The 12,869-nt window shown below is 41.3% G+C and overlaps 1 protein-coding gene across 3 annotated transcripts in view; it reads right to left on the reverse strand.

Annotated features, from left to right (window-relative positions):
• Positions 1 to 2,674: 2,674 nt before the first annotated feature.
• The window catches only part of PAG1 (phosphoprotein membrane anchor with glycosphingolipid microdomains 1), a 153,401-nt gene continuing 143,206 nt past the window's right edge, over positions 2,675 to 12,869 (reverse strand). For all 3 annotated transcript variants that reach the window (XM_055546347.1, XM_055546346.1, XM_055546348.1), the window contains 2 exons: positions 11,338 to 11,397; positions 2,675 to 6,138 (listed from right to left, as the gene is read on the reverse strand). In XM_055546347.1, the coding sequence (XP_055402322.1) occupies positions 5,770 to 6,138; positions 11,338 to 11,397 (429 nt within the window). In that variant the 3' untranslated portion in view covers positions 2,675 to 5,769. The remainder of the gene's footprint in view (positions 6,139 to 11,337; positions 11,398 to 12,869) is intronic.

Raw genomic sequence — 12,869 nt, forward strand, 5'->3', positions numbered from 1 at the left:
CACTGGAAGGACTGATGCTGAAGCTGAAGCTTCAATACTTTGGCCACCTGATGCGAAGAGCCAACTTACTGGAAAAGACCCTGATGCTGGGAAAGATTGAAGGCAGGAAGTGAAGGGAACAACAGAGGATGAGATGGTTGGATGGCATCACCGACTCGATGGGCAGGAGTTTTATCAAATTGTGGGAGACAGTGGAGGACAGAAGAGTCTGGGGTACTGCAGTTCATGGGGTCGCAAAGAATTAGACACGACTTAGCGACTCAACAACAACAATATTGAAAACAACTCTCCCACTCTTTAGTAAATTGGACAAATTTGACCATTACAAAGGTCTTTTGAGACAATGAGTCACAATGATGCTAACTGTCATGAATTATTTTTGAGTAGTTTTGAGTAAGAGGAGTACTTTGAAACTGATTGGGATCATCTAACAGACAATGTTATTTTTTTTGGAAACCATTTTTATGAGGGAAAAAAATGCATGCACAGTGAAATGAAAATTCCTATTGTTCAGTGATATTTCAAACTTCCCCTGAAAACATGAGGCATGTTAATATAGTGCAAAATTTAAACGGTAACAACATTAAAACAATTTACTGTTTCCAATTTAACATACAGAGGTCTGAGGAATGACAATTACCAACCTTTATAATACGTAACAGGAAGTGAGCCGAGATAGAGCACAATACATTTTTAAAAGTGAAAGTGAAAGTGTTAGTCCCTCAGTTGTGTCCAACTCTTGGCGACCCCATGGACTGTAGCCCACCAGGCTTCTCTGTTCATGGGATTCTCCAGGCGAGAACACTGGAGTGGGTAGCCATGCACTTCTCCAGGGGGGTCTTTCCAACCCAGGGATTGAACCTGGGTCTCCTACATTGTAGGCAGATTCTTTACCATCTGAGCCACATTTTTAAAAAACACCCACAATATGGAAGTGGTGAGCAAAGAAAAGTTCAATCTAACTGCATTAAGATAAATGATTACCAAAATAATGCTTTAAAAAAATCGCCTTTTTTAAAGCAAAAAATGTATCTCTTGTGTCATCTGGCATTAAGAAAAGTCTGAACTACAATTTCCTAGTTAAATAAAAGAAGAACCTAGAAAAACAATGAAATACTTTATAAGTATTGGAGACTGCATGTAAATCCAGCTTTAAAATGAGCAGTAGGGGTAAAACACCAGTTATGAATGTTTGTTCTCTTCTAGACCATGATTTTATTTAATTTACTTTGGTAATTCCAGATGAAGACTCTCACACAGTTTCTGGATTGCTCTCTTAAAGTCAAACATATTCTAAGTGTGTAAAACTCGTCTAGTGATACTGTCAGAAATAATATATTTAAGAAAAGCTACAACACAGAGCAAGAAAATACGACTACAGGACAAAGAATTTAGACTTCACTGCAAATAAAGCCATATTTGATATTATAGACACATGTTCCTATTTTCACATCAGTCACTTATTAACACCAAACATTACATTTTAACTTTTCCCCATTACACAGTACAATAAGCCTGTCAAGATTTCCAGGAAATAACCATCCGTACCTACTGTGCTTCCAGCAACCAAAGCTAAGCTGGTTGGTACCAGAAATCAACATTTTCAGAATGGCATCACTAGACCACACGGACTCACAGCAACTATTACCAGGAGCATTTACTCATTTACAAAGTCCTAAATCAGTCTTGAACTGAGGCTCTGAGATTCTAGCCATAATATGGGACCATATCAAAGCAGCACAGGATCCTCCACCACTGCTGTTCGTTCTGTGCTAAAATCTCATTGTTTCTGGAGACAGTGAAGGAAATGCCTTCAGGTGATGATGGGCCCCTGCTTCTGCCGCCTGGTTGCGTGTTGGGGGGTCACTATCCTGGCTCACATGGCCCTTGCTGCCTTCGGCCAAATCTCTCCTCAAATACCTGTCTGAGAAGGACACCTACTTTCATTTCCTTCTGTCAGGTTGAATATTTAGGGAGCTGCATGAATAAAACTGTTTAAACACACCACTGTTTGTCAGCTAAGAGAATGATGGACATAGTTTAAAATCTGAATTCATTAACTAGAGAAATTCACTGAGGGCCAGTTAAGAAGGTTTTCTGGTAACTGTCAAATGAAAATGATTGGGAAAAAAAGAAAATGACTGGACAACTGTTTCTTCTGTTCTGCTTTTATGACAATAATCATCACACTAGTAGGATACACATTCAAAATACATGACGGGATGTATCCTAATTAATTAAGCACCAGAGTGACTTTATATATACACGTGTGCGTGTATGTATATAGCCTGCCAGGCTCCTCTGTCCAGGCATTCTCTAGGTAAGATTACTGGAGAGGGTGGCCATTTCCTTCTCCAGGGGATCTTCCCAACCCAGGGATCGAACCTGGGTCTCCTGCATTGCAGGCAGATTCTTTACAGTCTGAGCCACCAGGGAAGCCCTATATATATAGTTACTGGTAAAAGTAAATAAATGCTCTAATTTGAACAATGAAAATAAAATATGAGAGCTAGATCTAGTAACATGCTGAGGTTAAATTTCAGTTCTTTTTGCTAACTACCTAATCTAGCACTCAATTAGAATCAACTCTCAGATTTTAAGGGCAGATAAATCAGTAATTAGCCTTTTTCCCACAAAGGAGAGTGGTACTTTCAAAAGCTTTAATAATCCTAATGATTTAATTTACTGAAGGGCAGGAAAAAAAAATGTGGCAAAGATATGTGCAAAAATTACTTCCTCCTAGAATTTAAAATCTCCTCAAACATTTCACATAAAGCAGGTTACACTTCCCTGCTGACAGACAATATCTGAGAATCAGTAAAAAATTCTTTGAAACTTTCAACATACATGAATAAAAGCAAAGATCCTAGGCAAGATTATAATAACCTAGGTTATTATAGTTCAATGCATACATAATATGGATGTCAAATTGAATTTTAAAGATACAGTAAACTTTCTTTCTTGATAATTACTTTTCATACATTTAAACTATGTAGCTTTTAAGATGAAAACTTTTTAAAGAAACCATAGGCTTCCAACCTAAAGATTCTAGCACAAAGTTTCAACAAATAAAATTTTTAAAAAGTGATGAAATTTATGAAATACTGTACTAAAGGGTTAAAACAGTGATGTTACATCAATAAAATACTTCAGTAAGGTACCTAATGTTCTAAAGAGCAGAGTCATCTCCCAAAGTTTACTCTGCTTTTCTCACCCCCTAGTCCTCATGGATTGTGCTATTACTTACTCTTTCAGGATGTGTTTTGGAGGCCCTTACAGTTCCCTTTTAATACTTTATATCACAACTTATTCTTAGCACAGGTTCTCCAATTGAGAGAGAGATTTCACTGCACACTTGACGGCCATAAGGCATAGCCCTTATTTTGAAACTTCTGGAGGAATTCCAATAATGAAATTTCAAGATATGACTATTTATAAAGGGCTTCCCTATCTAGAAACGGCTTTACTCTTTAGAGACCATACCCGTTTCCTTGGTCATAAGTGAGACATCATGAACTGCAACTTTTGAGCAGTCAGGTGTGACTGCAGCATGCACGAGGCTAGGTGAACAGTGTGACGTGGCTGTCAGCAGGTGCCAAAGCAACCCCATGATCCTGAGGTTGCTGGCTCAGACTCCTTCACAATAAGCAGTGAGAATCACCAGGCAAACCAGTGCTTACAAAGGAGATGAATTCAGAGAGTATGGGCCTTGCACCTTTCTGATAAACTTCTCCCTGATCCAAGGTTATTCTGCCATGATCTTTTGATCAATGATTGTGCTTTTATGCACATAAAGTCTTCACGGGAGAGACCAGGCTGATTGGAAAATAACAAGCAAACCATTTACTCCAACTGAGCTACTTTACAATTGCAGAAACGTATTACAGAGCAGTCACAAAATCAAGCCATGAATGCAAGGAATGGAAAAAACATGCCCGGGAGCTGGTCCCTACAATTTACAAGATGCTTCATCCTCCCAACTGCATTCTTTGTCCTAATGAGTGAAAACAGTAAGATTATTCAATCTGAAAAATCACAGATGTCACAGTGGTACAGAATAATTGCCTTTTTTTTTTCTTTACAGTGTAGGAAAAGCTTCTTTTCTGTAGCCCACACTACATAATAGCACTTCAACCAGGTTCCTTTTAGAATGAAAAGTGAACAAGTTTCCCAATGTCGGCCTTATAAAATCTAAAGAGATGATTAAATTCAAACCAGGCTGAGCTCTCAATCTGAGTGATTTCAGCCACTGAATGAAGGGGAAAAAAAAAATCCCAACAGGGAATTTACATGTACAAGCACCAGGCTACAGAATTCATCACCTTTTTCTTAAAAACGTAGCTAAACCTTAATGGAATCATAATACTTTCATAAGGTTAATCGTCAGTCATCCCTAGTCATATCTTGTTCCTCTTTCCATTTTTACCATTTCAAATATTTCACTATTGCCCACCACAAACCATTGAAAATGATCAGTTCTGTTTATTCCACTTGTTTCTCCAGTGAGTCAGCTGATTTTTGACCAAGAGCTCCAAGTACCATTTGAAAAGCGATGTCTTTAAAAACCTTCCATGTTTTAAACACTTGGTTAGAAAAAAGATAACTACTGGTACAAGCTTATGTGCTTCATGGTGTCTTTTCAAAATGAGAATATAAATCATTGTACATCAAATCAAAATAGTTAATATATATTTTATCTGGCACTTCCTAGAAATTAGGCATTAAACATAAAATACCTTATAAATTTATATAACAAAAATAAATGTTTATATTTTAATCTCAAATAGATTACCTTAGGGGAGCAGTTCATGTATGAACTCCTGCACCGTCAGTGTGGCAGCGGAGATCATCAGAAATACACATTCAAGTCCACAGCCCTTGGGAAGAGATGGATGCAGTGGCTGCCACCCAAACACGTGGTCTGTGTCCTAACATTGAGATTAAGGCTCTCTGTTTTGGAAGAATGAGCTGGACTAAAACAAGTATAGAAGTACCATGATATTCTTTGAAAATACTGAAAAGACTCTGAAGAGTTTCAAACACTGGGAGGGGGGGAAACCATATTGACTATAAAAATAAAATAAAGCATCTAACAATGACTTCACATACTTTGGAAGAGGCTGCTGACATGGAGTGCCCAAATCAGAAGGAATGAAGAGCCAGGAAACTCAAGGGGTGTCCCCAGCGCTCTCCACTGGTTGGGGGCTTGGGTTCCCAGGTGCAGCTCTTTGAACGGGCTGGGGAGCAGACCGGAAATAGCAACCACAATTTCTTAGCAACGGAAAACACCCACTTGAAGGCAAAGGCCCAGCCTGGTAGGAGAAAATCCTTGGAACGAACCATTATAAATCGGAAGATTTCAGAGAGAAATGCCATTCATTTTACTATCAGTAGCAGACAGCGAAAAGGAGAGAGGGAGAGAAACCAGGCTCCTGTGAATGGCAGTGTTTCAGGCAGGTGAGCTGTGGTTTTTGACAAGTGTCATTCTTCCTTACTGCGTGGCTTTCTTCACGAAGAGGGTGAGATCACTGACAGCCGGGATCCTTCCAGAGGGAGCGGGTGCATGAAGCAGGTGTGCTTGGGTATGCCAGTGCCCTGGCAGCAGGGTGCCTCCCGCATTTCTCCCCAAACTGAGAAGCAGTTCTGGCACCTCCAATCGTCGTCCCTTTCCTAAAGCAGCATATGAAGTGTGGCTGACGTCGCTTCTTATCTTCTGCAGCCGCACTGGCTGTGCCGGCTGGTCCTGTGAGCTGGGTCCTTTCCAGGCTGCTAGAGCCTGGTGACGTCTCGGCATTGCTGCAAGTCCCCGATGCTCTCGTAGTCATTCTCTTTTGGGCGAAGGCCATGGTGACTGTTGGTCTCTGGGGCAGACTTCTCTTCCTCTCTGTTTAGAGTCTGTATTGCTTCATAATCTGGCTCAGGCTCCTCACTGGGCTTGCCTGCTGCTGGAAGTGTGCTGACACTATTCGGCATCTTCTCAAAGTCTTTAACAGTGGCATAGAGATCGTTGTAGGAAGAGGGGGACCTCGGAGCGGCTCCCGGCATGGAGGTGTAGGAGGTCTCCGGTACTCTAAGTGACTGTCCTGATTTGTTCCCTGGCTGTCCTTTTTTATGCACTGATGAATACATGGCCGAGATCTAGAAAACAAGGGGGGAAGTGAATAAATAAGCTCCAAGCTTGATTCCTCCCTCCCCCCTTTTAGTGACAAGCTAGATTCTTGGGACTATGGGGGTGTGGGTCCCTTTAAGAATTTTTTTCAGATTCCCAAACTTTACAGAGACATAATTGACACACAACACATGTAAGTTTAAGGTGTGCAGCATGATGGTTTGATATACATATTGTGAAATGATTACCACAATAAAGTTAGTTAACAACTTCTTTACTGTAATTACCATATATTTGGTGTGCGGTGATAACATTTAAGCTCTAAGTTTCAAGTATATAACACAGTATTGTTAGTTCTAGCCACCATGCTGTACTATATTCCCAGAACTTATTATAGATGGAAGTTTGACCCTTTGACCAACATCTCCCCATTTCCCCCAGTCCCCAGCCTGAGGCAACCACCATTCTACTCTATTTCTGTTTGGCTTTTCTAGATTTCACATCTATATGAGAATACACAGTATCCGTCTTTCTCTATCTGACTCATTTCACTTGGCACAATGCCCTCAAGATCCATCTATGCTGTTGCAAATGGCAAGATTTTCTTTTTTATGGATGAATAATATTCCATTATGTGTACATGCGTGTGTGTGTGTGTGTGTAATTACATTTTCTTTATCCATTCATCTGTTGTTGGACAGTTAAGTTGTTTTCATGACTTGGCTACTGTGAATAATGCTGCAATAAACAGGGGAGTACAGATATCTCTTGTAGACAGTGTTTTCATTTCTTTTGAATATATACCCAGAAGCCGATTCTTCACAACCTATGCTAATCCTGGAGTACGTAGCAGAACAATTATATGTGTTGTCTATAACTTTGTAAGTAGCCTAATTCTATGAAATCCAGGTTCTCTCTAATTCTGCCGAGGGTTTGAGGCAAGCAGGTAGAGTGGGCAGCTCAAGACCCCCAGGACCTGACTACAACATCGGGTTTTATTTGATTTCTTTATCACAATGATATTTCACCTGAGGAAAGTTTTGACTGCTTTACAAAAAAGGGTAGAAAACATATCATCCTGGTGATACTCAAAAGGGTGGGCTTCAAGTCAGCAGTAGCAGGATCTGGACATTTTTTGGAAAGGCAAACTCTGGGGCACCACCCCAGAACCACTGAGTCACAAATTCTGGGGGTGGGCTGACTCTCATGCCCACTAAGTGCGAGAACCACTGCACCAGACTGTGTAATCCACTCCTCCTGCATCACAAAGGTCTCAACAATAGCTTCTGGATGCTGGTTGGCAGTATACATATATCTGTCAGAGGATCACTTTCCACTATTTTTTTTTTTCTGATTTTATCTATTAATTTTATCGAAGGACAATTGCTTTACAGAATTTCGTTGTTTTCTGCCAAATATCAACATGAATCAGCCATAGTTATACCTCTTCCTCTTGAACCTCCCTCCCATCTTCCTTACCATCCAACCCCTCTACTATTTTTTAAATTAATACTTCATTGCATACTATTGGTTAAATAGACATTCAGAGATGGGGCTAAGTTTTCTTCAGTGGGAAAATTCATTCTTATATGAAATCAACTCAGAAATGATATTGGGAGACAATCAACTTAGGGGATGGGCTGCCCAGGTGGCTCAATAGTGAAGAATTTGCCTGCCAGGGCAGGAGATGCAGGAGTCATGGGTTCAAACCCTGGGTCAGGAAGATTCCCTGGAGAAGGGAATGGCTACCCATTCCAGCATTCTTGCCTGGGAAATCCCATGGACAGAGGAGTCTGGTGGACTACAGTCCATTGGGTCGTGGAGAGTCAGACAAGATCGCACCTCTCATGCACCAAAGACAAAAACTTATGGGACACTCTTTCCTTTGGGAAGAACAGGCTGTTTTCCAAGCAAACCCACTCAGTCTCACCAATACATCTCATCTAGCCACAAATACAGAAGGCAGGAGAAGGGGATGACAGAGGATGATATGGTTGGATGGCATCACTGACTCGATGGACATGAGTTTGAGCAAACTCCAGGAGACGAAGGACAGGGAAGCCTGGCATGCTGCAGTCCATAGGGTTGCAAAGAGTCAGACATGACTGAGCAACTGAACATCAACAACAAAGCCACAAATATCAGGAGAGGTTTCATTTTCTTTGATACAAAAATGGACTGATTAGGAGATGTGGGAGGGAGGGTATTGTTTTATTGTTAGAAATCATGGTTGGAAATAAGTAAAAATATCCTTCATTACCTGCAGTTATCTTTGCACAGCAATTGATGTATTAAAACACCCAGGAAATAAGGGAACATACTTCCTGACAGATGCTTGGCTTTGCAAGTGCAGAGGGAGATGTCCTACTCTCACATATCCACATGCTGGGCAGAAAGCTTCCAGCTGGCCTCCAAAGCTTCTTAAGACACGCCTGCCGCACGCTAACTGTCATTTGCATGAGAACTTTCCCTACAGGCTGGTGGCTGGCATTTGCCAGGCTTAGACAATCCAAAGGGTTTGAGTCAGAGAAATAATCTTTGTAAAACTCCTGCCCTGTTGATTTAACCATTTTCATGCATATTAAATTAACATTCTCACCTGAGAGGTTTTAACTAAAAAATTCCTTTCAAAATGAGGAATTAGAGTAGCTTTCCATTTCAGAAGAATAAAAAACAAGGCCTCTGCTTTGTGTAGCAAGTTGCCAACACATGAAACTTTTTATTTAAAAGGTGGTCCGAGCCAAAAATGTGGACGGATTATAAAGGGGTGAGTCAGGCATGATAGGGGCTTCCCCGGTGGCTCAGAAGGTAAAGAATCTGCCTGCAGTGCAGGAGACTGGGGTTCAATCCCTGGGTTGGGAAGATCCCCTGGAGGAGGAGGAAATGGCAACCCACTCCATTATTCTTGCCTGGAGAATCCCATGAGGAGGCTGGCAGGCTACAGTCTGTGGGTCGCAAAGAGCTGGACACGACTGAGCCATTAAGCACACATGCATGGATAGTAATGAAGGGAGCCGGTGTCTGGATATTTATTCCTCAGCTTCAGTGGTAACATCAGGAAGACAAACACAGCTTTATCTGTGAGAGTGACAGCGAGAGCTGGGCCCTCAGCACCATTTCTGTTTCTCTTCCTCCTTTCTTGCCCATGCTTCTGTCATAATGGCTTCCACTCCTGGTAAGTACTTGGGCCTTCTTGGCTTTTACAGTCTTTTCTTTTTTAAATTACAAGCTCTTTCATTAACTTGCAACTTAATATTATCCCTGGGCATGAACCAAATGTGCAGGAGGGTGTCACTGTAAATTTGAAATCTTATTAACATTTCTCAAGTCTTCTAATATTCTTTTTGAATATATTTCTCCTATGACTATTATTTTTATTTTGTATAAATAAAAGGTTTCTCTTCAAGCCCTCTTACTATTTAGCTTTGTAATTTTTCTCTTTAACATCTTTCATCATTATTATTCAGTCTGTAAATTGTTATTATGTTCTCATAAATTACCCTCTTTCCCTCATTTCTCTTCTTTTTATATTCAACCCTTCCCCCATCATTCTGTTAAATTAGGATAATAGTACTTAAAATTCAGGTCTCAGTTTCAGTCTGGACTAACATTATATCACATGAATATAAAAATAAATGATCTCCATATTTATTTTTCCTAAATCATCTTCCTAGAATGAATACATGGGAGTCACAGTTCTTTATTCTATGTTCAACATTCATCAGTATAACAGTGTCCTATTCAAAAACCACAAACAAATGTAAGATAAGAGGAAAAGTAATTAAAAGTTTCACATAGTCTCAATTTATTTTAAAGAATTAGTTTCCAGATCTCTTATATATTTTTTTTCAGCCTGGCTTGTAGAATCTTAATTCCTTAACCAGGGACTGAACCCATGGCCTCAGCAGTGAAAGCACCAAGTCCTAAAAACTGGACTTCCAGGGAATTAAAATATTTTCTTAGCCCAATGGGATGGCTCCAGGAGAGAGAAAAATGCTGGAGGAGGCACAGGAGCCACTTCGGGCCCTGGTAGGAGGGCCCTGCATTAGTCTCGTGGGGGAGGGCCCAGTGGAGATGGACAGGCATGGGGGGACATGAAAGTTAGCTTCTGAGGTGGAATTGAAGGGCCTGATTACTGGCTGAATCTGAAGACAGTGAGGAAAATGCGGTGTTCAGGAGGGCCCCAGAGTTTTGGCTTCTGCAACCAGGTGGACAGATGGCAGTTCCACTCCTCGGAGAGGGAACATGGTGGGGGCTGGGCAACGTCACACGTGTGTGTTGCTTTTGTGTGTGTGTACGCGTGCCAAGCCACCTCAGTCGTGTCTGACTCTTTGTGAGCCCATGGACTGTAGCCCACCAGGCTCCTCTGTCCATGGGATTCTCCAGGCAAGAATAGTAGAGTGGGTTGTCGTGCCCTCCTCCAGGGATCTTCATGACCCAGGGATTGAACTTGTGTCTCTTATGCCTCCTGCACTGGCAGGTGGGTTCTTTACCACTAGCGCCACCTGCAAAGCCCACATTGCTTTTGTACACATACACAATTGACTAAGCTAGGCATGCCAGAAAGAGGCTTTATGTAGCTAGACAAATTAAGGTGTTCGGCTCTGAATCTAGCTTGACAAAATCCCATAAATACTGGCTTTTACAATTTTAATGCTTCACTGAAAGTTTAACCCATGACTCTTTAGCCCCAGTGCTTAGGAGGATACATCACTGTTTCTCATTGGTGGCCATGTCTAACCCTACTTCCAGTCTGGAAGGGTTTTTGAAGTTTCCTGCTCTGTCTCCCAGAAGCCTAAGCCTTTCTTCCTCTGTCTCCCAGCCTGGAGCAAATTCTCTACACCTACCTGTTCCAATTCCCTGCATATTCCAACCCACTATTAACTTCCTTCTAATGGGAACCTCCTCCCTGATTAAAGCTCACACACTTAACATTTCTCTCTTCTCATTCCTCTTTCCTCCCCTCCCCTTTCTATTTTTGTCTTCTCCTTCTTCCCTATTGAGCTTCTTTGTTCAACTTATCCTCTTCCTTGTCTTCCCATCTCCCAGTTACTTTCTCTGAACCATGATAAAGCCAACATAGCCAACTCTCATCTCCAACCATAGGCTTAAGAGCCTACTTCAGCTTTCTCAGATGAAGGGTAACATGACAGAGCATCTACTTAAGGAAGGAAGTGCTATTCTCTATTACAAGAGCTTCTGGATTATTTAAAAGTAACAAAACTCACCTCTTCTTCTGTGAGAGTTGGGTCTTCTTCCCGGGACTTGTATGACAATGAACTAAGTCTCTGTTAGAATAAAATAAATCAAGAGAAGAGAGTTTAAAGTCAATAATTTAACCTTTTTTTGGGCATATGCTTTGATGCAACTATAAACAAAAATGTTTTCAAACGATTTTTAGACAAGAAACTATTTTCTACAAAGAAATTATATAAAGGACCTCAGGAATAAACACATAAGTATGATTTTACATACCCAGCAGTATTACATTAGATAAGTTTCTTCTAATTTTTTTATTTGAATCTGTAGGTACAGAAAAACCAAATGATTATGAAGCCTACTGTTTCAACTCCTAATTATCACTGAAGGATTGATCATTAATGAAAGATTGAAAAATTGACTGAAAAAATACCATGGTGTTTGTCAAATCCCTAAACTTTTTATTTCTAGTTTGCATGAGTCATCAGGAAGATTCTTAAGTCATCTGGAAACTTTTCACAACTAGTGGAGAAATCAACTCACATTTTCTGGCCTCATTTCTTGGTGATTCTTGGTGATTCTGGCTCTGGGTTCACTGAATCTCTAACACATCTCCTGCCTGAATTCTTGGTGATTTCAACTGACCTGTATCCTTCCAAACCTGCACCTACTCCTTGACCTCCCTGCACTGACCGTGCATCCTTGCCCCACCTCCCTGCTCAGTCTGCACCTCAGACCCCTCTTACCCTAAACCACAGCAGCCCCACTATCCCATCTCCCTGCAGGCCCCTTCCGACCAGCACTCACTATTCATGCCTACTCCTCCCATAACCCAGTTTCAACAAGCCTGCAAAACTGTGGGGCCCCCAACCACTTTTTCCATGTCTCACTTCTCCTCAGTGTCCTTCCTTCTTACCCTATCAAACTCAAGCTCCATGGTTGGCCACCACTGTCGTACTTTAAGTACTCCACTCCCTTCCTGGTCACTGGAGAACTCACCCCTCAAGTGAGTCCTTAAAGCTGCTCTGAATCTTCCTACACCTGCTACTACCCCCTGGCCCCTGCTTTCCTAGATGCCTTCTTCACATCTTCTCCTCTCTCCCCGAACCCCCAACACCTCATCCCTAGCTGAGGACCTTGAGAAAACTGAAGGAATCAAAAGAAATGTCTATAAACTTCTACCTCTCCCATCACACCTCCAGTCTCTGCATTCACACGTCTTCCTTCCTGCCCGTTGCCACAAGTGAACGTTCCATGCTCCACCTTAAGGCAATCCCTTCCTCCTGTGCAGGAGACCCTGACCCCTTGCACCCACTCGTGGATATAAGCACCAGCAACACTCCATTCTGTCTACATCAACTTTCCCCTCTATGGAGTCATCCCCATCCACATAAAAACAGGCTATTTATCTATTCTAAAACCCAAACCAAACCAACACACCCTTCTAGTTCTGTTACTAATTCCATTATAGCAAAACCTCTTAAAAGAGTTGTCTAAAAAAAAACAACACTCAATTTTTCTCTTCCTATTATCTCTCCAAACCCATTTCAGTTCAGTTTCT

This window comes from Bubalus kerabau, chromosome 14 (assembly GCF_029407905.1).
Source record: "Bubalus kerabau isolate K-KA32 ecotype Philippines breed swamp buffalo chromosome 14, PCC_UOA_SB_1v2, whole genome shotgun sequence".
NCBI lineage: Eukaryota > Metazoa > Chordata > Mammalia > Artiodactyla > Bovidae > Bubalus > Bubalus kerabau.